Source organism: Myiozetetes cayanensis, unplaced genomic scaffold, assembly GCF_022539395.1.
Source record: "Myiozetetes cayanensis isolate MyiCay16 unplaced genomic scaffold, myiCay2020 scf10, whole genome shotgun sequence".
NCBI lineage: Eukaryota > Metazoa > Chordata > Aves > Passeriformes > Tyrannidae > Myiozetetes > Myiozetetes cayanensis.
This window is the reverse complement of record NW_026086605.1, coordinates 13,914,352-13,938,612: the sequence shown is the minus strand read 5'-3', so window position 1 is coordinate 13,938,612 and position 24,261 is coordinate 13,914,352. Positions and strand designations below refer to the sequence as shown.

The 24,261-nt window shown below is 57.5% G+C and overlaps 1 protein-coding gene across 4 annotated transcripts in view; it reads left to right on the top strand.

The window, feature by feature from the left end:
• KCNIP2 (potassium voltage-gated channel interacting protein 2) overlaps positions 1 to 22,628 on the top strand; it is a 43,907-nt gene extending 21,279 nt beyond the window's left edge. The window contains exons 1-9 of one of the 4 annotated variants that reach the window (XM_050339485.1): positions 3,246 to 3,473; positions 18,026 to 18,121; positions 19,246 to 19,370; positions 19,785 to 19,854; positions 19,950 to 20,020; positions 20,552 to 20,659; positions 21,025 to 21,129; positions 21,362 to 21,424; positions 21,757 to 22,628. In XM_050339485.1, coding sequence (XP_050195442.1) covers positions 3,356 to 3,473; positions 18,026 to 18,121; positions 19,246 to 19,370; positions 19,785 to 19,854; positions 19,950 to 20,020; positions 20,552 to 20,659; positions 21,025 to 21,129; positions 21,362 to 21,424; positions 21,757 to 21,804 — 804 coding nt within the window. In that variant the 5' untranslated portion in view covers positions 3,246 to 3,355 and the 3' untranslated portion in view covers positions 21,805 to 22,628. Of the gene's footprint in view, positions 1 to 3,245; positions 3,474 to 6,872; positions 6,976 to 18,025; positions 18,122 to 19,245; positions 19,371 to 19,784; positions 19,855 to 19,949; positions 20,021 to 20,551; positions 20,660 to 21,024; positions 21,130 to 21,361; positions 21,425 to 21,756 lie in introns of those variants that run through there. The other 3 variants (XM_050339490.1, XM_050339466.1, XM_050339475.1) reach the window with 3 other exon arrangements.
• The last annotated feature ends 1,633 nt before the right edge of the window (positions 22,629 to 24,261 follow it).

Here is a 24,261-nt window from a genome sequence, read left to right as displayed (position 1 = left end):
GTGCCACTCCTGCTCCTGTCCCTGTGCCCCTGTGCAGGGGGCAAGCTGCCATCCCCATGGCCTTGCCCTGCTGAGGACCAATGGGCTGTCCCTCTGAGCAAAAACAGTGCCAGGGCATGTATGCACTTCCTCCCATGAGTGTGGAGAAGGCCTTGTTGGGCACCCGTGACAGTTTCATGCCTTGGAGCAGGCCTGGGACTTGCACTGCCTTTACCAGGACCCAGCCTGCCCGAAAACCCCTTGCAAGTTCTGGCCCCTCCTTTCCTGGGGAAACCCCTGGGTCTCCCCAGCCTTTGCCTATTCCTGGGGCCAGGGAAAGGCGGGGACAGCATGGAGATGCACTTGGCACAGTCCTGGGGGTTGGGAGCAGTATCCACCCTGTGAGCCATGCCCAGCTGGCATGCTACCTTCCTGCCCACAGAGATCTGAGCCCTGGGATGGAGGGTCCCCCTGCAGCAGGGGACAGTCCCCCAGGCCCAGCAGTGTGCCAGGCTGTGGAGGCTGGGTGTGCCACAGGCAGTGCCAGGTCCATCCCCACTAGTTGGCTCCATTGGGCACCAGCCAACTAGTCCGGAGTGAAGGAGGAAGAGGATGAGTCAGCTGAGTCTGGCCCTGGACTTGAGGGGCTGAACTGCAGGTAATGGAGTGAAGTGGGGATGGGACTTCAGTGTGCTTCCATCCCCACCACCTGCAAGGACACCCTGCAGGTCTTTATCCCAGTGTCCTGGGCTTTGCAGCTGGGCACTATGGCACTGGGGCTGTAGTGGGTGTTCCTCACCACTGTGTCTCTGGACTGGCCGTGCGTGGTACTGAGCAGCACCAAGGGCTGTCCCTACAGCCCTGCTGGGCATGCACGGGGCTGGGATGGGCACAGAGGGCATGGCTGGCAATGGGGCACTGGCTACCACTGCAAACTCTCTTTTCAATGTCCTCCCAAACTCTCAGACAAGCCAAAGTTGGGTGAAACCCAAAGCCAGGCAGCTCTATGTCCCCCTGACTCAACGTTGGGAGTGGGATGTGGGGCTTGCAGAACCTTCTCCGCTCCACAGTGTTCACTCTTCCACAGCCGCTGCTCTGGTCCATGGGTGACCAGGATGCTGTCCCGTGTCCGACTGCTAACTTACCCCATCGTCCCCTTTTGGGGGCAATGAGCCCCTCTGTTCTCCCTGCAAAGGTGAAGGAGGTCCCTTGGAGCTTACTGCAGAAGGCACTGGGTGCCTGACCAGACATGCCTTGGGGCAGGGGGCTCCCGGTTGGGTGCCCTGGGGAGCTAACCAAGGACAGGTCACCAGAGAGGGGAAAGAGAAATGACTCAATCAATTAACCAGATTAAAACTGTGACTTCACCTCCCAAAAATAGCATTTCACCAATATTTTAATGTGCTTATTAATAATCTGCTCGCGCTCTGATTAGCAGCAAGGTAATAAGGGATCAGCTTTAACCTAAATTTAACTCTCCCTAATGGATGATGGCCCCGAGAACAAAAAAAAAGGAGAAACTCCTATCCATCAGGCTGGCCCCCCAGTGGGTCAGCATCACCCACAGTACCTGAGCAGCTGCTGCCCAGCTGTGCCCAGGGACCATCACCTCACTCTGGTCCAGCAGGTCCTACGGCACATTTTGTGGATGTAGTGCCCTAACACCCTGCAGCACTGGCTGAAGAGCACAGGGGTAATCACAGGGGTGGTTCTCAAGCAGGGCAGAGCCTGGCCATGGTCAAGGTGCATGGTCCCCTCCTGAAAAGACAGGTCCCTTGACAATGGATGATTCCCCTGTTCTGTCCCCCATCTGCTCCCACTTTACAGTGAGGGGGCAGTTCCCTATCCCCTGCTGGTGGTGGTACTGGGAGGATGGAGACAGGAACCAGCCACCTGGCTACCTGATGGCTCTGGGTGTTGCCCCATGTGTGCCTATGACACCCTGTGTGCACAGAGCTACTTTCTGGGAAACAAACTCTGCTCCCAGGCACTTCTATTTACACACAGCGGGTGGCTGGTAGGGTGGTTAAATTTAGCTGGGTGGCAGGGCTGCATTGCCAACAACACTACAGAGCCAGGGTGGGGGTGGCTGGGGGAGGCATATACTTCATGGCTGTTACTATCACAGCCCAAATTGGGATAGATGGCACTTGGTGCCAGCCTGTGCTGCCTGTCCTGGCCTAGCTGTGCCTGCGGCAGTGTTACAGGGCCTGCCGCCCTCTCCAGGGCTGAGCCATGGGCATATACCAGAGACACTTTGCCAGCCTATCCAGTGTCACCTGTGGATGCTCAGAGCAGTTGGTCTTAGGGGATAGAGAAGGGAGGGAGTGGCAGATCGGGACGCTTGGATTCTGCTCTCCGAAATGGGCAGAGCTGGAGCAACGCTGTACTCCTGACCCCATACCTGGGTGGCCACATCCCTTGGCTGTAGCTGCAGTGTGGATGTAGAACATTTTGTATACAAAGAGAGTTCAGGGTGAAACACTTGGGTCTGTCTTCCTCAGCCATGTATCTGTATCCTATGGGGCAGCTCATGGGGCCAAGGCAGTCTGGGGACCAGAGGTGTCTCAGGCATGGGTACAGCTAATCCCACATGGTTTTGGATCTGTGAGTGTGCCCAGACTCATGGTGGCACTGTCCAAGTGCACCCAGCATCACAGAGTGGGAACTAGACTGTCTGGCTCTGACTCCAGGCTGAGAAAAGCAGATGATTATCCCAAGCATCCCTGGGGAGGTGCTGTGCTGGGACACAGAGGATGAGATACCAAAGCCTCTCTGTGAGACCCAGCTCTCTGGGACGGCAGAATTGCAGAGACACCTTCCTTCAAGGCCCCATGTCTGGAGCAAGGGCAGACACAAGCATCTCAGCAGACATGCTGGTGTTCCCTGATCCTAGGCTGCAGCATCATTCCCTAGGGAGCCCCGTTTCCAGGACTTCCAGCTCCTCCTTTGAGGTGGCAACAAGGGGCTGAACCCTGAGAATCCCAAGGTCAGCAGGGGACTTGGAGCAGCCCTTGAGCTGTGGTGATGCCTTGCTAGCCCCGTGGCACTGACTTGCATCCACATGGGTAATGAGCCCCGTCTGTTCTCTGCCCCCTGCTTCCTTCTCCCGGCTGATGGTGCCACTCTCCCCCCGGGCCAGGAGGGTTATTTTTAACTGTTTGCCATGTGCTGTCTGAGCACAATTAAGGTAATTGGTTTGGGAGCCTGGTTCTCACACAACGCTCCCAATTACCTGCCTGCCTGCCCGTGCGGCCCCCCGCCTCCCTGCCCGCGGTGGCCGGCTCCTCTGGCAGGGGGACTGCCGGGACAGGGCTGCCCCAGATAGCACGGCGGGGCTGGGTGGGGGGCACAAGTGGGCACAGGGGATGGAGCCATGGAGAAGACATCCCTGCACAACGACAGCCTGCTCTATGCCTCCCTGATTGCCATCCTCCTCCTCATCTCCTATTGGTTCACCACTCGCTGCTTCAAAATCATCAGCGGCATTGAAGGTACGGGGCTGGGGACTTGGGGGGACAGGGTGATGCTGGCTCATCCCATCTGCTTCCACGAAACAAGTGGTGAGGCAAGCCAGATGCTTGGTGTGGGACAGATGGACTGGGGACCCTCTCTCTGTCTCTCTGGGGCACCTCCATCTCCTCCTCAGTCTCCTAGTTGCTCCTCTTGGCCCTGGTCCTGCTCCGCCAGTGGCAGCCACCAGTTTGAGTCGTGGCAGTATCCAGGGCTGCTCCAGGGTCCACCACGCTGCCGGTGTCCAGGTACTGCTACCCCTCACTGCAAAATGGAGACACGGACGGACTCCCTGGAGCCTCCTGCTCTTGTGGTGTGCCCAGTGCTGATGCCGGGACCTCAACCTGCATTTTGGGGCTCTGGGTTCCTTTGGGAATGACCTACATCTTTGGTCCTTAGCTGGTGTGTTTGGGAGCTCTGGGGTGTGCCAGGGGTCCCAGTTTTCCTGGTGAAGGGTCTCTCCAAGCCCCGCTGCAGTAGGATGTGAATGCCAAAAGTTTTGCAAGGTGAGACCCTAGGGCAAAGAGCAGGGCAGGAGGGGTGGCACTGGTGCCACATGAGTGAGGACATGCAGAGCCTCTCCTGTCTCCTTGCTCCATCCATCCGTGTGACCTCTCTCTGCACAACTCAGCCAGGGCCTTAAGGCTCTTCCCCTGGCATGGACAAATGCTGGCCGGCTGCAGGGGTGAGGAGACACCACTGGGAGTGATGCCCCTTGGTGGGATGGGGGGGCAAATCCCCCTCCCACTTCTGGTGGGGTGTGTATGGTTTCAAGAATCCCTTTGCAGGCAGCTGAGGGTCTGGCTCCCACATGTGGTCCCATGTGTCTCCTCCGTGCTAGGGGCAGCTCCAGATGGAGTAGCATCCCTGGGAACCCAGCCCATCTGGACCTGTCCTCGGTGGGACAGAATGCGCTCTGGGCAAGAAACCCTGGGGAGTTTGGGAGTGCTGGGAGCTGGGCTATGACGTGGTGTGCGGCACTGGGACATGGGACCACTGTCAGGTGCCTGTGCCAGTCCTGATGGGGTCTTGCAGTCATGCTGGCAGCAAAGAGTGGAGGGTTTTTATCAATGGGTCCAGCATGGAAATGTGTGATCCTGACATGGTGAGTGGGAGATTTATCACTGCTCTGCTGTGGAGTATGGCTGGCGTGGGACAGGCACAAGGGCAGGAGGGGAAGCTGTCACTTTGTGACTGACCTGCTGTTGTGCCCTTCAGCCCCAGCATTCCACAATGCTGGCCGAGACATGTGAGAGGCTGATGATGGTCCATTCAGGGACTCAGCAGGTTTGCTTTGCAGAGGAGCTGCCCCAAACCCTCTTTGCTGGGACAAGCCCTGTCTCAGGCTGGAAGGACTCCTCTTGCTCTGTATCTGGTCAAAACTAGGTTGCAAAAATAGACCCACAGTGTGCAGGACAGGCATTGGCACTGGGAGCTGCTGGAGGCTTGAGGAGGTAATGGGTTGTAACTGGGGTTTAGCAAGAAAAATGGCTTTAAAAATGCAGTTGGCATCAGTGGGAAACTTTCTCTGAGAGTGCAACAGGTCTGTACCACCCTGGCCTGGAGGGACTGACTCGGGGCAAAACTGGGAGGCAGCCACATGAAATTCAGCCTCAGTGCCTGGAAACTTGCCTCTTTCCAAGAAAAGGAAATATCAAGTCTGAAAACTTCCAGCCTGAGAGATGTTTCCCCAGGGAAAAGTTTCAGCTTTCTCCTCAAGACACCTCTGATGCATCACTGGTATCTTCTGCTGGCATTAGAGCCTTGGGAGCACATCCCAAGTGGGCAGGAGATGCTGAGCCTGGTGGCACGGAGCCACTAGATAGCCTGGCCATGCCATGACCTGCAACTGAGGCACCAGCCCTCTCTGTCCCATGCCAAGGGACAAACCTGCAGCCTTCTGGGCTGGATATGGGGGTTCTTGGGGGGATTGGTGTGAGGCAGCCCTGCTGGGAGCTCTTGCCAGTAACAGCCAGCACCTCTGCCATCCCTTTCTCCCCGCCGGCCTCTCAGGGTGACATTTCTTCCCCTGGTGACATATTTCTCACCCAGCACAAAGATAGTAGGGAGAAAAGGGGATTTCTGCCCCAGTCCTGTCAGCAGGCCCCTTTGTGGAGGCAGTAGGGCCCTAGAGCTGGGCAGGAGGTGTGCCCCATAGCCTGGGCATGGCCACTCCACCTCTGCCTGGGGCAGCTGACCTTGCACCTGGGGGGAACTGTGCAGGGTGGGGAGCAGTGGTAGCATGGGGGGCAGCCCTGCTCCCTGCCTGCCACACTGGTGCTGGAGTTAAAACTGATCTTGTTTTGTGTGCCATGTGGGAATTCTCCACGTGGAGATGGGCAGTGACAGCGGTGTTCCTGGGGGAAGCTGTGCACCCCAAGGGTGTTGAGCCCTGGTGATAGGCAGGGACCAGCGGACACCTGGCTCCCCAGTGATCCCTGTGGACTGTAATTGAGCAGCCAGGACATGGCTGGAATTCTGTTAAAAAAAAAGCAGAGGAACTAAATTTAGCCCTGTTGGCAGTGTGTGGATGTGTGCTTGAAGTACACTGATGTCTGGGTTCACCCTCTGTTTCCAGCTGCTCTGTGACCTTGGCTGGGTCCCTTAGTCCCACTGCATCCCTGAATCTTCTCCTCTCCTGGTCATTGGTGCACCGCCTGTGGGTCTGGCAGTGTCTTGGGCATCCTGCACCACAGCCTCTGCTCTCACCCGTTCCCACAGCCCTGCTTTGCATCTCCCCTTAGTGCTCCCACCAAAACAGCTGGACCCATCTGCCTGTTTGGAAATGGGGCAGATGAAGTTGTTGCCCCACACCTTCCCATGATGCTCAGCCATGTTGATCCCCGTGGGGCAATCATGTGTCTGGGGCACAGAGGACAAATCTGAGTCATTCCCATCCTGGATGTTTAGCCAGTGCCCATTGTCCTGCCCCTCCCCGTGTCCCCCCCTGGGAACTGAGTGCCTTTTAATATCTGTGGCCCGTTTCCCTAGCAACTGCATTAAGCAAATCGATGGAGGTGGTGTCATTGGAATGGGAGGGCATGCCTCCTTCCCCCCTCAACCCCCCCATGCCCGCCACCCCCCACGCCTCCCTCCACTTGGCCTCTCTCCACCCTTACTCGCAGACACAGCCCTGCTCTGCCTGGGCTCTCGGCCGTGGCTCCTTGAGCCGCCCGCCACAGCCTCCCGCTGACCCCTCGCTTGCCCTCAGCCGATGGCGGGTGCCCCTGAGCAGAAGGGTGACAGCTGATCCCCCCCCAGGGACAGGGGCAGGTGTCCCTGGGGATGCGTGGCCTGGCGGCTGTGGTGCTGGGGTGACAGGGCTCCAGGACTGTGGTGGGGAGGGGCGGGGGAGTGAGGGGCCATGAGACACCCCCACCATGAACCTGGAAGGCCTTGAGATGATCGCGGTGCTGGTGGTCTTGGTCCTCTTCGTCAAGGTGCTGGAGCAATTTGGCCTCTTCGAGCCTGTGTCCTTGGAAGGTAACGGGTGTGGGCGGTGCTGGCGCATCTGGGAACACGAGGGGCAGGCAGTGGGTGTCCAGAGCTGCCTCCAAGGATGCTCCAAGAGTGCTGCATCCATGAAAGAGTGAGAGAGTCCTGGGACGTGGTGATCGTCTACTGCTTGTAGGAGCATAGGATGCAAGGAGTGGGGTATCCTGCCTGTCCCAGTGGCTGAGGATGTGGGGAGGGGACAGGGCTGGCAGGGTGTCTGCTGTATAGGGGTGACTTTGATGTGTGCTGGGGTGTTGTGGGCTGGGACTGTGTGTAAGTGTGCATATGGGCACCAGGGTGTTTTCCGGCACCTCTACAGGACCCAGATGTTACCAGAGACAATGGTCACCTCACTCTGTGCACGAGGTGTCAGAGTTCAGTTTGTGGAGCAGCCAGGCTCAGGCACAATGGGCACCTCTGGCCTCCCTGCTCCTGGCTCTCCCCAGGGCCCCCTGTGGCCCTTGAGCAGGATGGAGGGACACAGAGGGGGTGTCCAGCTGGGGCCGGGCAGTGCGAGATGCTGAGTGGTGTGCGCAGGACACACTTGTTGGAATCTGGATCCGCTCTTGGGACCCTGTGCATGGTGGGAGGGAGGTCAGGACTGTTTGACTGGGTGCTCCCTGGGCTCCCAGAGAGTTTGTGTGAAGGGTCTCCCCAACCCTGCCCATACCTGCACACACCCATCTGAAGGATGCTGCAGCCTGCCCAGCCCCTGGCATCAGGGCACTGGGTGAGGGGGTGACAGACAGTTTCCCTGGTCCACTGGTACCCTGGGATGCTCTGCTCTGGTTCTCCAGTGCTGACTCTCACACGGGCTGGGTGTAGTGGTGATTGCTGGCTCCCCTCCACAAACAGTGCCAGAGCACTCCCCGGCAGCACCCTTGGGTTGCACCTGTGGGTCGGCTGTGCCTGGGGGTGGGGAGGGAAGGAGCAAATGGGGGGATCTCTCCTTCTGATCTTGAAAACCTGCTCGCAGGACGGGAAAGCATGGTGGGTGGATCATACCAGGAAGGAAACTGAAGCAGGAGCTGGCCTGGCAAACATCCTGCCTTGTGAACCCCAGGGGAGGGCACGCTGACTGTGCCCAGGTTGGACCCCCCTCCCCAGTTCTTCTGGTGATTTGGGGGGTGCCTTCCCCTTCCCCGTGTAGCTGCCCAAAGCTTTGGACTAAAGCAGGTATTGACTGCAGCCATTCTACAGCTCTCAGGTGTGGTGGAAAGCATGGAGACAGAGAGCCTCCCAGCTTCTGCAGCAACCCTGCTGAGGGGTATAGGACAAGGCAGGGGCCACTTCTTGCCTGGTGTGGCTCCTCTGTTCCCTGGGGCACACTTCTCATCCACCTGCAAGTGACTTTTTGCTGGCCTGGGACAGGGCAGGAGAATGGAGACGGAGTGTCCTGTGTCCAGCCTTGTCCTCATCAGCTATCACTCCTCCAGGGGGGACAGTGGCATGCCTGTCCCCAGCTACCTACATTCCCATGCTGGGGAGCTGTCGCTGGCCTGGCTGGAGATGCACCCCAGCTGTGGCAGTGAGAATGGGACCCAGGTGCCCTGAATTGCCAGCAGCTGCTCCCATTGCCTAAAGGTGTTCAGAGGAGAGGGAAGCATATTGCCTGAGGGACAAAAATTGGCCGAGGCTGAGCTGAGCCCTGGGCACTCTGTGAAGAGTTCTGTGTGTGAATGGAAGTGTTTTGGGATGGAGGTGAGATGCTGTTGCATGGGTCACTTCCCCCCTCGACTTGAGAGGCAGCAGGTAGGAGATTTTGCTCTCTGTGGAAGGTCCCAGGCAATGTCTGGGGCTGGGAAACGCTGTGTCCACTTCAGGGGTTGTTTACAAGCCACGGCTCGGTCGACAGTGACAGCCCAGAGACCGCAAAGAGCCTGAAACCAAACACTAATGGCTCAGCTCTGCTAATGGACACGGGGCTCCGCCACCTGCTCCAGAGCCATCGATGCTGCCTGCTGTGCTTCCCCTGCTCTGGCTGGTCCCCTGCTGGTCTTCTGCCTGTGGTTGTCTCTCTGCCCAGGCTGTGCTGGTTTGTCCCGTGGATAGATTGTGCTGGGAGGTGTCCTGCCACCACAGTGGTGGGCTGGGAATGGAACACATCCAGAGGGGACCAGAAAAATGCCCAAGCCCTGGAGATGGGTTAAGCAGGAGCATCTTGCAGACAGACTCTGTCTGCCCCTGGGGGAACTTCAGGCTTAGTGGGTTCCCAAACTCAGCTGGATGAGGCCCTAAGCAGACTGTCCTCCACTTGGAGCTGTCTCTTCTCTGAGCAAGGGCTTGGACAGAAGTGCTGATTGTCTGGACCCTCTTGTCCTGTCTGCTTGGCATTCTGTCCCCTTGGACCCCCGCCACAGCCTTGGTGGCACAGGCACAGCCACTGTCTGGCAGCAGCAATGGAGCGTCTCCCATGAGTGCACTGTGCTCCAGGATCTCCAGGGCTGTTGATGCTGGAACTGATGTTGTTTACCAGCTGGATAATCAATGATGGACTGTGTCACTCCATGTCTGCCCTGTGCCACTGTGCCTGTCCCCACCTCTGAGTATCTCCTGGAAGAGCCATGCAGGGGGGTCCCAGCCCTCTGCCAAGAGCCTGCTTTGGCCAAGCACTTGGGATGGGGCAGGCAGAGAGAAACGCTATCAATTTTGGCTCCTGAAGTGCAGCATCAATAATTCAGAGTGGAGCAATTGGTCCTGGCTGGGAGGGGGGATGGTGGGAAGGAAAAGGCGGGAGAGCCACCAGCGTAGCTCAGCCTCAGATTAATATTAGATGAAGCTGCAGATTGCTGTTGGCAGGATAATTGGTGCCTGCCCAGGACTGTTCCTGCCTCGGCTGGTCAGGGTCTGTACAGGGGCAGGCAGGACTGGGGGGATCTTGGAGAGCCCCCAACACGGGGTGAGCTGGCCCCTGCCTTCGTTCGGGGAGTGCTGCTGCTGTCCCAGAGCCGGGGATGTGGAGTGGGAAGCAGGGTTGGGGACGGTACCAAACCCCTCCAGAGTCTGGGGAGAAATGAGAGGGGGTGGCAGCCTGTCTGGGTGCCACCAGCACCCCAAATATGCCAGGCAGGAGGGTGGTGGCAGCGAGCAGAATGGACACCTCCTGATGGCTGGCTCAGGGTGAGGGTTCCTCCAGAGAGGGGAGAAAGTGAGCATTCCTGAGGTGCTGGTGAGAGCAAAGCCCCTTGCCAAGCCCTGCTTTCCAGGAACCCCTTTGGCAGGAGTGTTGCATTGTGGCTGAAGGAGGGACTGGCCTTTAGGGATGTGATGCTGTGGTCCCTGGTCTCAAGGCATCATCCAGCCTGGTGGGTTTGACAGACCCCAGAGGTGAAGGCAGGCTGGCTGCAGGGCTGTGGATCTTTGAAATCTAGCCAAGGACAGCTGCAGGTGCTCCAGGTTGAAGTTCGGGGTTCCCTAGGGTGCATCAGAGATTTCCCAATGTGCAGTGGATTTAACCCTTGCCTTTCCTTTTCCAGGGGATAACAGGTTTTTCAGCTGGCTCTTGGGCTGGGCAGGGTCTAGTGGCTGAATCAGGATAGAGCTTCTGGCTCATGGTGAGGGCTTGCAAAGGAGGGAAAGGAGCAGGGATGTGTGGCAGCTGTGATCAGGCCCTGAACTTGGATCCCAGCATGGCTCTACACTCTGAGTCAGGCTGTAGCTGAGCCACATCCTGTCAGGACTGGGATCCTGGAGAAGAAGATCTCCCCTCTGTGGAGCCTCTTGCACATGCTCCACACTGAGGGATGTCATACCTGGTCATCCCTGCGAACACAGGATGGGATGCACTGTCTCACCCTACCTAGAGAGGGTGAAGCAGGGGTAGAAGGGGACTTGGTCCTGGGTCTCCTTGGCTGTCACTGCCAGGGCAGGGCAGCTCTCCCAGCCCTGAGCTCCCCAAGGTCCCCAAGCACCCACGGTGTGCCCTGTGCCTCTGTTGCTGCATGGTGACACGTCCTGCTCAGCCCAGCCAGACCTAATTAGCTTGTTGAATCTCTTTTCCCTCCGGCCTTGTGTTAATCACTTTTCACATTGCTTCCCTCTGAATTCCCTCTGGCCTGGCTTGCTCTTGCTGTTGCTGATGTGCCTGGAGAGGGGAGCAAGGGGACCCAGCTGGACATAGAGCAGGGCCCCTTCTCTGCTGTGTCCTACCTCAGAGACGGGCTCTGAGCCAGCAGACTGAGGAGTAAGGAGATCACTCAGCCACAGGAAGGTGAGAAAATCACAGGCTGGAGAAAAAGCAGTAAATCTAGAGAGCAAAGGAGTCTGTTGGGACAACCCTTCTCTGTATCCATGCTTGCTGGTGGAGGGTGAAACCTCGAAGTCTAATGGGAGAGGCTGGGGCTCTCTAGCACAGAGTTGTGTTGGGTGTTGTGGGAGCTCAGTGGGGTCTCCTTCACCTCTTCTCTATGAAGGACAGGACTAGACCCCAAGACTGGGCACAGGTGGGAATAGAGGTGCCCTGGACTGGGATGTATGAAGTTGTGGTCCCTGGAGTGCAGGTAGCAGGAGGTCTGATGTGCCATCCATGCTTGGCTGCAGCACTGCCTCCCAGGGATGCAGGATAATGTCTCATTCCCCATGGATGCCTGCCCTGGGACTTGCTGTACTGCTAGGGCAGGCTGTGGCCAGATCAGAAGCAGATTTTTGGTGAGAGATGCATAGACATCCAGCTAAGAAGGACTTCCTAATAATCCCTGTTGCCACGCTGGGGTCTCTGTCCTGCTGCCCACAAGGCAGGGTTTTGGGTGGGCTGCAGGGAGCCCCCATCCTGGCTGTCTGCCCTGACCTGCTTCCCTCCCTCCAGCCAGCACCCTGTGGGGCACGTTTCCTTCCAGCAGCAAGCAAGATATCCAGGGCTGGCAGCCCCCAGCTGTGACTGTGGCGGACTTGCTGGTGCCCAGATGCAGATGTTCCCCCCAGGACATGATAAGGGAAGAGATGAGGATGGCAGGTGTCCGTGGAGGTGATCAGCTGACAAGGCTGAGCTCCGTGGCAGAGAACTCGTGCCATGCTGTGGGTGCATGAAAGGGGCACTGTTGGGAGGAGGGTTTGATGGTTTGCAATGGGGCAGAGGAGTTGTAGTAGGCAGGGCTGGTCCCTGGGCTGGGTGGCAGCACTATCCCAGGAGTGAGTGATAAGCTTGAGAGTCCCTAGAATACTGTTCAGTGCCACCATAAGCTGCTGTTAGGGTGGCAGTCAGGTGCAGCTGAACCTCCTACACATAGCCATTTGTGCCAGTTCTGCACCCCTTTGTGGGGTGCCTGTGCCACTCTGTGTAGTGCAGGGGTGCCCCGGGCACTTCTCAGTCCCTTGGGCAGTTCCGTGGGCTCTCTCCTCCCCTGTGGCCTGGGTGCCCCAAGGGACTCCAGAGGGGAGGGAGGGCCAAGGCAGGCCTCTCCTCCCCTGCCCTCCCCTCTCTTCCCTTGCTGGGTCTGTTGCTGCCAGACCAGTTGCCTGCTGGGGCTGTGCATTGGGGTCATGTCGGCTGCTGAGGCTGCCTGGGAACTTCAGGGGCTGCAAATGGTGGGCATCATCCTGCTGCTCTGCTCCAGCCTCAAGCTACTCCACGCCTTGGGCATCATCAACCTGGCCAGGGGAGGTGCCCTGGATGGGGACAGGGATGGGGTTGCGATGAGATGGGGATATTGTGATGGAGGTGCTTCTCCTGTCCCAAGGGCTGCAGGGTGCCTGGGGGAGGTTGGAAGGATTAGTGTGGTTTGGGGTATTTGGGGGTGCATTAGGGTGTCTAAGGTGTCTGGCATCATTAGGGTGCAGAGAGCTGGGGAAATGAGGGTGTCTGGGGATGTTTCAGAATGTTGGGATATTGGGTGGGATTATTTGGGGACACTGAAACATGTGATGTTTGGTGCAGGATGCTAGAAAGTTGGGGTGGGGAAATTCTGGCTCTGGAGGTACTGGGATGGAGTGATCTGTGGGCTTCTGGGGGATGGGGACTGTTTGGACTATTGGAGTCTGGGGGAAATGGTTTGTAGAGGGCCAGTCTCTATCAGATGATGGGAAAAAGAGCTGCAGGTAACTGGGGAGATGAGTGGGAGCTGGGAAAAAGAGCAACAGATGTGGGGTGCAGCACCATGTAGGACAAAGCTTTCCCACTGCTACAGGAATTGGTGGCTATGGGGGGAACATGGGAAAAGAGGCTAGAGCCCCTTTGCCCTCTCTGTGGGGCTGTGCCAGGACTGGGGAGGGAAGAGGCTGCTGTGGGTGTTGAGCTTCCTGGATTGGCAGGTGGGTGTTGAGGACAGGGCTGGGTGTGGCCAAAGAAGAGGACCCAAAATATGTTAGAGCAATGGATACACGACCTCTTGGTTGTGCCTGGTGAGGGTGGGAGTGCAGGGAGCTGCCCGGTGCTGCTGCCTTGTTTCCTTTGGCTGCCTTCCTCAGCTGTGCCACAGACAGTCCCTGCTCAGACAAGGGCTGCCAACAGACTGCGTGAGTGTGATTTGGGGTTTCTTTGCCTCCATCCTCTCTGCCTCCTCGCTGGCACTGGGGATGCTGTGAGATAAATGGACTATAGATCACATCCCCTTGGGTATCCAGATCTTGGAGTGGGAGCTGTGATAGGAGGATGTGTGGATAGGAGTGATCAGAGGCTGAGCAGAAGGACGGGAGGAGAGGAAGGCACTTTGCCCATGAGGTGCTTTCAAACCCCTTGTCATGGAGGATGTCCCTGAGCTGCCTGAGATCTGGCTGGGCTGTGGCTGGGCATGTCCAGGATTTGTCCCTGTGCCTTACTGGAGAGGGCATCTGCATAATGGGTATGCAGAGCACCAGTTCTCATATGAATCATGGTGCTTGCAGCCAAGAGGAGCTGCTGCTCTGCTGGGGCATTTTTTTGGGTAGCTTCTCTGGCACCCTGGATGTGCCATGGTTCATGCTGCCAGAGATGTTCCTGTGATGGGATGTGTCCCTGTGTGTGGGTTTTGTAGCAGGGTGATGCACATAGCTGTTCCATTCCTGCAGCCTTACCTGCTCCATTTGGAGAACCCCTGTGCTCCACAGTCCCTTGGCACCTGTATCCTGACCCATTCCCTGTTTGCAAAATTTCGTACATGGTGTGGCCTGAAGAAATTACTATTCTGCCAGCATCTCCTTTGGGTACATCCAGGCTGTCTGGGAGCACTGTCATGGGCTGGGGGTGGGAATGGGGACAGCACTGCCGTAAGCCCTGCTCTGCAGCCCCCTCTGGCCCATGGCCCTACCTTCTCCTTTCGGGATCTGCTCAGCACAAGGGTCGTGCAGCTGCTCCTCCCTCTGGCACTGGGCAATATCTGGGCCTGAGCCTCTGCTGTCCCATGAACCACAGGTTTAACTTGGCAGCTTTGCTCCTCCCAGGTCTGTGTGTCCAGGCTGAGACTGCCCCGTTCCACCCCCCGGAAACAGGGACTCTCTGTCTGGCCCTGGGAGATGCCAGCTCTGATTTCATTCCCCTGATGGATGACTGTCTAGCCCCTGTGGCTGCTGCAAGGCACCTTCATTACACTTGGCTCTGTCACTGCTGACTGATGAGGGTCATTTGCAGAGCTGCTGCTGGTGGGACCCATCCTGACATCCTCCAGGGTGGCTGGGGGAACTCGCTCTCTCTTCCTCCTGCCAGCTTTCACTGCAGACCCCAGAGAGCTGTGGTTGGTGGCACTGTCTGAGGCTGGGCACTGCCAGGGGTGGGCAGAGCTGGGGGCTGAGGTATCCTGCTTGGAGCTGAGCCTTGCACAAGGATGATTGTCAGCCACAGATTTTAGGGGCAGCTGTGTTCAGCACTGCTGCCCAGATGGACCCAGTGCCATGGCCTGGCAGGGGGAGCCTGGGGAGTTGCCTCTGGCCTCTAAGGAAAAGGTGATGCTCTGGAAGGCGATAGAGGCTCTTTTACAGAAAAGAATGTATTCTGGGAGCTGTTGACCTCTTCCCTATGCTGCCAGGCTGTCTGAAAAGGCAGAGGCTCCTCTCGCCCTGCAGCCTTGAGCCACCCCAGCCCTGCTCCTAGGGCAGAGTGCTGGGACAGATCGGCCTTGGGGTACCAGCTCCTCCTGACCTGCTGACTGACCCAGTGTTGTCCCATGGAGCCAAGCAAGGGCTGTGAGGCTACATGACTGGTGGGCTGCTGGTGCTCTGCTTCCCTCCTGGAATGGTGCCATGCCTGGGAGCTGAGCTGGGAACACTGTAGGGGGTTTTGCTGTTGTGGGATGCACATTTTCCACCCATCATGATGATGCATTTATTAAGAGGAGAGTGATGGGGGTTGTTTGGCACTGCCTGTTGGTTTGTTATTGTAGGGTCTTTTCTAGCAGGAGGGTGCTGTGGAAGGGGTCTGCTATTAGTCTTCTCAGCCAGCTGCCCCTGAGAGGACACTGGTGGCTGTGGCTCTGGGGAGGACAGGGAGGTGGGAATGGGAAATCCCTTCCCCTTCTTGTGCTGCCCAAGGATGGAGGCTCAGTCTATGTGTGTGTGTGTGTATTTTGAAGTTGCCAGGCTGTGGAGTGATGCATGGGAAGCGACAAGCCGCTTAACCCGGCAGCCCTCCCGCCGCAGATAAAACACTGCCAGCCCTTTCTGTTGGCTTGTTCTGTGCCAGCCTCTGGATGGCCCTTGCAGAAGGCTGGAGAGCAGGGAGGTATTTGGAAAGGGAGCTGTTCCTGGCATGGACAGAGCTTGGTGCTGCAGACGTCCCTTGTGCGCAGTGGCAGCACGTGGTTGTGCTCCGCTCCTGGTCTTTGGGCAGAGCTGTTTCCCAGCAAGGGGGAGCCCCCAGATTTGCTTGTGGTTTGGATGCTGGGGACAGAAAGGGGATGGTGTGTCCTACCCAGCAGAGCCTTTGGGTACACCAAAGCCAGGACAGCAAAGCCCCAGCCCTGGTCACTCCTCTCCTATTGTTAAGCTGCATGTGCTGAACATGCTCCCTCCCCTGCCCTGGGGATCCTGAAATTGGGCCCCCTTTGGTTTCCTCCTTAAGCAAACTCCCATGTTCTTTATTTTTTTTTCTTTTTCCTTCTTTATAACAAACTAAAGTGTAACTTGCACCTGACCTGACCTACTGCACGTGCCTATACCTGCTGCCCTTGTGAGTCCAACCACAGTTTACTCTCTGTTGCATCTCTCTCGCTGTGTGGTTTCCCTCCTGCCCTGCTCCCTCCCTGGTCCTTCACCCTGGCATTGGGTGTTGCTCTGCCCATCCTGTCCCTTCTCCTTCTCCTGGGCAAAGAGGACACTCTTCCCTACCAGGTCTGTTCCCACAGCTCCGCTCTGTTGGAGGGACCTGGCTGCAAAGCATCCTCGGAAAGCTGAAAGGTGCAATTTCCCTTTCCCTCTGCAAAATAAGGCCCTGGAAACATATTTGGGACAAAATCATTGTTTATGCACAGCTGATGCCCACTTCTAGGAAGGAAGAATCCTCTTTCCTCTCCTGCCTGCAAACCCCAGAGCAGACAGGAGCCAGGTTGTCCTTTTATGCCAGTGCCACGATCCTGGTCCTCACTCTTGCCTGTTACCCCCTGGCAAATGCCAGGGGGTGCATTTGTTCATTCCTATGTGTTTGCACATCCCTGGCATCCTGCTGTGGATGACACTTCCTTTGGGAGAGTTTTCCTCTCTGAGTGGCTTTGTGTGATGTCCTACTAGGACAATGACCTCCTGGAGCTGTTCTCCATCCCCCAGAATGATGGATCTGCCTACCCCAGCCCTGCTGCATTGATGTGATCTCAAATGGTCCCAGGTCCTGCCTGTGGGCACTCAGAAGCCTTACCTGCCTGGCTGCAGCTACTGGATGCAGACTCATGTCCCTGTCATGGAGCTGGGTACCATGCAACGCCATTTCTCTGGCATCTGGGGCTCATCTTAGCCCCCCAAGGCTGAGAAAGCTGCTAGAGAAGCCCCATTTGCTGGCGCCCTAGAGGAACAACTCCAAACCCAGGGTTTGGGATGCAGAGGCATTGTGACCTGCTCTTTGCAGATGTCCAGGATGCTTGGACCAAACGCAGTGTCACCAGAGACCCAAAGGGACTTTGCACCTTTCATATCATTTGTGCCCCATGCTGCTGTCTGCCTCCCTTTGGGGGCTGGAGCCTGGCATGGCCTTCATCCCCTCCTCTTCCTCCCTTCCCCACCTGCAGCATTAGTCCTGTGCTGAGTTTGCTGGCTTGAGGCACTGTGGGAAGGGAGGGAGCGGGTCTGCAGCCATGGGGCAATACCAGGTGGGAGAGATGGGGCTTAGAAAAGTCATTGGGGTCCAAATGGGGGAATAGGGTGTGGCACGTGGGTCAGTGCAGTGAGGGGACCTACTGTTTATGCAGGGCCACTTGGATGTGATGGTCATGGGCCAGGCTGGTGTGGGGAGCACCTCATCCTACCCCTAGCCTGGCCAAGGCAAAGCCCTGAGTCCTATATCCCTCCTGGCTGTCTCAAAGCAGGTCCCTGGCCTCGGGTGCCAGTGCTGTGCTGGGGTGGGTGTGCATGCTGCAGTCTGGGCTGCATGGCAGGGTTCGGTGCATGCTTTGCCTTCAGCTCTCAGGTGCCAACAGGATCAAACCCAGCCTGAGCTTGAGGAGGATGCAATGCCCTGGCTCAGCCAAAGGCTGTTTCCTGGGCTTCATCCTACCCCATCTCCCTGCACTGCCCCATGGGGACGGTCCCCAGGGAGCAGATATTTGTCCTCAAGGTTAAAGGGCAGAGTCCAGCTCTGCCATCTCATGGGTTTCTGGGTGCCTGAGTGTCTCCAGTGCTCCCTGACACGCTCCGATGTGGGGGTGCAGAAGTGCTGAGTGTGGGTATCTCAGCAGGGTTGCCCCTTTGCCACCCCCATCCTTCCCAAGGAGGGAAATTCGCGTGCCGGGTTTGTCCTGGGATGAAGCAGGAAGGCTGAGCAGAGCCTCGGCTGGGTTTTGCCTTCCTGCTCCTCCAGCCTCACGCTGCATGTGCTGCCTCCGGCCCCACTCACCCCGCGCCGGGTGCCCAACCCTGCTGCCCGCCGGGACCGGGGCTGATGCTCTGTTAACTCTTCTTCTGCTTGGTGACTCCTTCTTTCTTCCAGGCAATCCGCCAGTCCAAACTAAAAAAGCGCTGAAGCAGCGATTCCTCAAACTGCTGCCCTGCTGCCGGCCCAAATCCATCCCCTCGCTCAGCGAAAGCAAGTGCTTCTTCTTGCCTTTGTGTGTGTGTGTCCCCGGCGGCGCTGTTGCCTGCTCTCCGCCCTGGCCCTGCCTGCGGGAAGGGGACGCCTTCGCCTCTCCCCTGCTCTGGGTTTGGGGCTGTCAGGATCAATCCTGCCTTGGAGGGGCCCGATCCCGTGGGCTCTGCACCAGCCTCTGTCCTCACCTGCTGACAGGCTGGTTTTCTTCCTCTCCAGCTCCCCGGAGCAGCTCCGGGTGAACAGGATGAACAGCGGCAAGACCCGCTTGGGAGCAGGCTCAGGGTAGCCGGACCCTCCCGGCGCTAGTTTGAGGGGTGGGGGGTTGTTGCTCAAACTTCAAGGTCGGTTTGGAGGTGGGGGTGTGACGGGGGGATGAAAAAGGCTGAGCAGGGAGTGAGGGCAGAACCACCTTAACCACCTGCACTGGGTGTGCTTGGCCCCTCGGTGAGTCCAAGCCCCTCGTCAGGGTCTCTCTCTGCCCACCGGTGCAAGCCAATCGCCCCAGGGAAAAGGTGAGTATGGAGGGGCAGGGGCTGAACCGTCCCACAGAGATGGGGTACCTGCTATGGGACCACAGCCCCTCTTGGCTGAAGAGGGGTCTGGAGGTGCTGGTGCTGCAGGCAGGGGTTGTGCAGCTTGGCAGATGGTGGGGAGAAGCCATTGATGAAGGTGGGGGCGCAGCGGGCAGGACAGACTCTAGAAAGGCTGGGGGGGCATCTGGGGCTGGGAGCTCTGGAGGGGCAACTCTCCTGCTGGACACAAACCCTGGAGCAGGACAGGGTAGACGTGTGTGCTGGTGGGAGGAGAAAGGCAGGCAGGCGAGGGTTTCAGCACAGGAGGGGTTTCACACCCCCTTTCTGCTCACCCTGGTCTGTACTGGAGGCTGGAGGAGCTTTTGCCCAGTGTCAGTCCCTGGTCTGCCCTTAGGGTGTCTCTGAGTGTCCCCTGCTGGCATAGACATAACTCTGGCTGAGCAGAGCACCCCAAAAATGTGTCACCCTGGGCAGATGTGAGAGCACAGAGTGTGCTGTGCAAGATGCCTCTCCTACCCCCTGACATGACAGGGTAGGGCAGGACAGCGCTGGCCTCAGCCGCCCTCTCTTCCCCTGGGTTCCTTGCAGACAGTGTTGAGGATGAGTTTGAGCTCTCCACCGTTTGCCACCGCCCCGAGGGGCTGGATCAGCTTCAGGAGCAGACCAAGTTCACCCGAAAAGAGCTGCAGGTCCTGTACCGAGGCTTCAAGAACGTGAGTACCCCTCGACCAGCTTTGATAGCCCCACCTCTGCTGCCATGTCCTCCTCGGGGTTGTTTTGCACCTGGCAGTGCCCAGTGTTTGTGAAGGCTTTTGGGACCTTGGGGTTGATGTTTATATAAGGCTACAGCCTGATCCTACCTCCAGGGAGCTCAGTGGGGAGACCTGATCCTGTGTTCCATTTCCTTGGGTGCAGAGAGCCCCCTTCCTGGGTGCCTGGGATGCAGAGCCCCTCCAGAGAGGGGTGCAGCCCACAAAATCAGGGAGATGCTCAAAGCAGCCTTACCAGCCACCCTACCAGGTGTGCAGGGCAGGGTGCAAGGCAAAGCAAGGGAATCACAGGGATTTAGGGGGATGCTCACCCCCTTCCTGCAATGTGGAAGTGACACTGTGGCTTGGCCCTGGCAGGAGTGCCCGAGTGGCATTGTCAATGAAGAAAACTTCAAGCAGATCTATTCACAGTTCTTCCCTCAGGGAGGTGAGTGCCCATCCCTGTCCCCATGCCCTGCACGGTTGCCTCTGTGAGGCCGGGGGGTCACACAGCAGCCCCTCATACTGCCCTTCTCCCTGCAGACTCCAGCACGTACGCCAGCTTCCTCTTCAATGCCTTTGACACCGACCATGATGGCTCTGTCAGCTTTGAGGTGAGCTGTGGCCAAGGAGGGGGCGATGGGATGGCAGTGGGGCAGGAAGAGCACGTCTCTTCAGGTACTGGGGGCTGGGATCAGCAGCATTGCTGTTGCAGATGGATGAAGAGCTTTGCAGGACCTGGTGGAGTTTATTAAATTCCCAGAGGCAGTAGAAAAGCAATGAAAAGCAACAAAAAAAGGGCTTTCTGTATTTTCTGGTTAGTGCCTTGTATGATATCTAGACTGGCAGAAACAACAGTGGCTGGGTCTTGGTCAGCCTTTGGCTGAACAGTAGGTTCTGGTGCACATTGTCCTCTTGGGTGCTGTGACTCAAGGGACTAGTGTGGGACATATATGGGGCCAAGCAATTGTTTCTCCTCAGGCTCTTTTTGATACCAACATTTCCCTTGTCAGCCCAGCCTGAGGTCACATCTGCTTTAGGGTTGAGTTCACCTCTGCTGGAGGGAAAAGCAAGGCAGTACCCTCTGTCCTGTGAGGCCCTTTGTGGCTGTAACTCCCATTTGCTTGCCTTATCCATCCTTGCAGGACTTTGTGTCTGGGCTGTCCACCATCCTGCGGGGCACCATTGACGATCGCCTGAACTGGGCCTTCAACCTCTATGACCTGAACAAAGATGGCTGCATCACCAAAGAGGTGGGATGGGGGTCCAGACAGGTCTGCACCTGTCAGGAACAAGGACAGGACTCAGGAGTGTTGGCTGAGCTCTGGAGGAGAGCTCAGGGGCTCAATATTTAACTGAGCTCAGCTTTGCAAATGCCCCTCCTGGCTCCTTGGCACTGGTGTGTCTCTGGGATGGAGGGTAGATGAGGGGTCTGCTGCTTTGGGGCTCTATCACACATGCAGGCACACACATGGCCCACACTGTGGACACAAACAGCAGAAAAACATCTGAACACCCCACAGGTCTTTTGGAAGCATCACGAAAAAGGTGTGGGTTGGGGACTGGGTGGAGACAGAGCCCTGTGTTGACCCTGCAACCCTGTTTCCCTTTCCATCAGGAAATGCTGGACATCATGAAGTCCATCTATGACATGATGGGCAAATATACCTACCCGGCCATGCGGGAGGAAGCACCCCGGGAGCATGTGGAGAACTTCTTCCAGGTGAGCTGAGCATATCCTGGGGAAGCAGAGCTCCAGCACTGAGCCAGTGGCTGCAGTGGGTGCAGCAGAAAACACCTCACACTGAGGATGAAACAGAGCTGTGCTGGTCCTGCTGAGTGCCTGGGGATGGCTGGCACAGAGGTGTGTTGTGCCCACCCTGGGCAGGAGGTACTGGGCTCTCCCTGGGCTGGGGCTGTCCCTGCCATGACCCCTGTGATGTGCTTGTCTGCAGAAAATGGACCGGAACAAGGACGGCGTGGTGACAATTGAGGAGTTCCTGGAGTCCTGCCAGAAGGTAAAGCCAACAGCAGCTCTTATCTGGGCTGGGTCACCACCCTGACTGTTGGGGACCTTTGTCCCCCACACTTCCCTCCTGGCAGAGAGGGGATGATGCCAGAGCTCCCAGGAGCAAGGCTGGAGCATCTGCTTTGGGAACTGTACCCGTGCTGTCATCCCTGTACAGATGACAAGAGCCATGCATCCCAGCAGGGCTTGGAAACTGCCTGTAATCCCTGGGGCTCTTGACGCATGTGCCAGAGCTGCCATAAGGCTAGAGCCAAGTTTGGGGGAGCTGCCCAGATTCCTGTTCTGTGCCCAACTTGCCCACTTCCCACCTGTTCCCGACAGGACGAGAACATCATGCGGTCCATGCAGCTCTTCGACAGTGTGATTTAGCTCCCGGACCTGCCTCCAGCCGAGCGCTCCTGACACTGGGCCCAGAACCTGCTTCTCTCTCTTGACTTTTCCTTTGAGCCTCCCCTCCACTGGCTGCACAGACACCCCACAGGAAGGGGCCTCCCTTTCCGGAGATGCAGTCAGCGCTGAGATCTTCCCTTTCCCCTGGGCTGGCTCTGCTTTCCTCAGGGGATCCCAAGCAGGTGCTCCCAGACATCGGAGCGTGGGCATAGCTGGCACAGGATGAGCATTTCACCTGGATGGACCTCCCTGCACCCATTCCTGGTGCGGAAGCCGCAGCCTTGGGCTGCAATAGAGGGTTTTCCCCATGCACACCACCCTGTGCAGCCACAGCTCCCCTAACCCTGATCCTCTCCAGCCCCAGGAGCCCCCAGTCCCGGCTCCAACCCAAATCCTCCAGTGATGCTGTCTAGAAACCAATAAAGTCTTGCAAAGGGCCCCAGTGCCTTGGCTTCCTCCCCTGCCCTGGCTGTGCCCTGCCATGGGGAGTGTGCCTGGCATGTTTGGCTGTGAGCTGCTGGCCACCCTCCCTGTCCAGACACTGGGCCAGTGGGTGAGCAGAGGGACCGTGCCTGGAGAGGGCAGCCACATGGGCACTTGGGGCTCATTGCTGCATGAACTATGGGGAGCATCCCCTGACCCCAAGGGTCCTGGTTAGACCTAGGAGGCTCATCCTGACAAGGGGAGAGAGGAGACTAAAGGAACCCCGAGGTGACTTCTTGTGGCACAGGTCCCCCAGAATGAAGGATGCAGGGCTGGGAGGGCTGCAGCCTCAAACCTGTCCCTTGAGTTTGGAATGCTGGTACACAGGGACCTCAGGGAACCACTTTGAGGCTACAATCAAGAGATACCCTTTCTAACCCTTCCTGAGGACATGGAAGCCAGGGTATGAGGACACATGGAAGAGGGAGATGTGCTGGGCTCTGGTGGCTGTCCTGGCCCTTAGGGCTCACAGCCATGCTCCTGGCATCATCTGCTGTTCCCAGGCCCTGCCCCATCCCAGCCCATCTGCTGCCCAGAGGCTGGGGAATGAACAATGGGGCAGAGAGGTGTCCTCAGGCGTAGCCCTGTGCTGGTGACATGATTGAGTTGGCAACTCCTGGGAGACACAGCTGAGGCTGGGGACAGCCAGAAGTCATTGCCATGCTGCTGGCAGGCTGGAGGGTCACCTAGGGGCAGGGGGGCTTATCCCCATCTCCCAGCATGGCCATGTGAGAGCCTGCTTGGGGACCCCGGTGCTCTCCATGTCCTTGTCACCACCAGGTCCCTGAAGCTGGGTGTGTGCAGGCAGGCCTGTCCTGCCCAAATACCACTTCAAGTCATAGCTGAGTGATGTCCATGAGCTTGTGATGCCCATGTGCTTATGATCCCATGCCAATGCCAGAAGCCCTCCACAGCCCCTGGCAGTCCCTGACTGTGGCTCCAGCATCTGTATCCTTAGCAGCCAAGGGTGATTTGGGCTGACCTGAGCTGTGGTGTCTGGGAGAAATTGGGAAGGGGTGCAAGGCCAGCACCCACGTCGGGCTGGGCCCCAGACCCAGGCTGAACCCCTGGTGTTGGAGACATTAGAATTCCCCCCTGGGGCTCTGAGCCAAAGCTATGGGGCCACTCCCCAGCGAGACCATCCCTGTCCCATCCCTTGTAGATATGATGTGTTTTTTAGTTCATTCAACACATTCTTCACCTCGCAGAAATGACGTGGGTTTTTTTAGGTTCATTCAACACACTGCTCATCTTGCAGACCTGTTCCCAGGTTTGTCGTGGGGCTGAGCTCCCACTTGCATTCTCTCAAAGGTGGGAGGGCAGGTATCCCAAACCTTACCCCTTGCATCCCTTTCCCCCTGTTCTCCCTCCTCCCAGTCTCTCTGTGGTGCCCACAATCCCCCCGCCACACGGAGCAGATGCCGCCTTCTCCCTCATGCTGTAGGTCGCATGGAGTGACCCCCTGCCCCAGGGCATGGTGACCCACAACCTGCTTGGCATCTCCAGTCTGTATATTTTGTATTATAACAATTATATGGGTTAAAAAAAAATAAAATAAAAAAAAAACCAAACAAAAATCCAATAAAATCTAACCACAATCGCTATGCACACCACCGTTATGTTTTCGCATCTGTCAGCTGTCTGGGGTGGGGGTGGAGGGGAAATGTAGGACGGAGGGTTTCTGCAGAGGGTGGCAGCCCTTTTGGGGTGCTATGGCTGCATGGGTGCTCTGGGAGGTTGCACAGTGGACAAGGTGTATGCTGAGCCTGGCCATGCCATTGATGGGCCTGTAAATACAGACTTGCCCCTGCTAAGAGGCTGTAGGCATTTAGGCTAAAAAGCTCTTACATCAGGTGTGTTAGATCTCAGGAGTGGGGCTGTCAGGTGTGTGAGATGCTGTTGGGTGGACCTGATCTTGGGACCAGGTGGCCCTTGTTTGGACATAGCATTTAA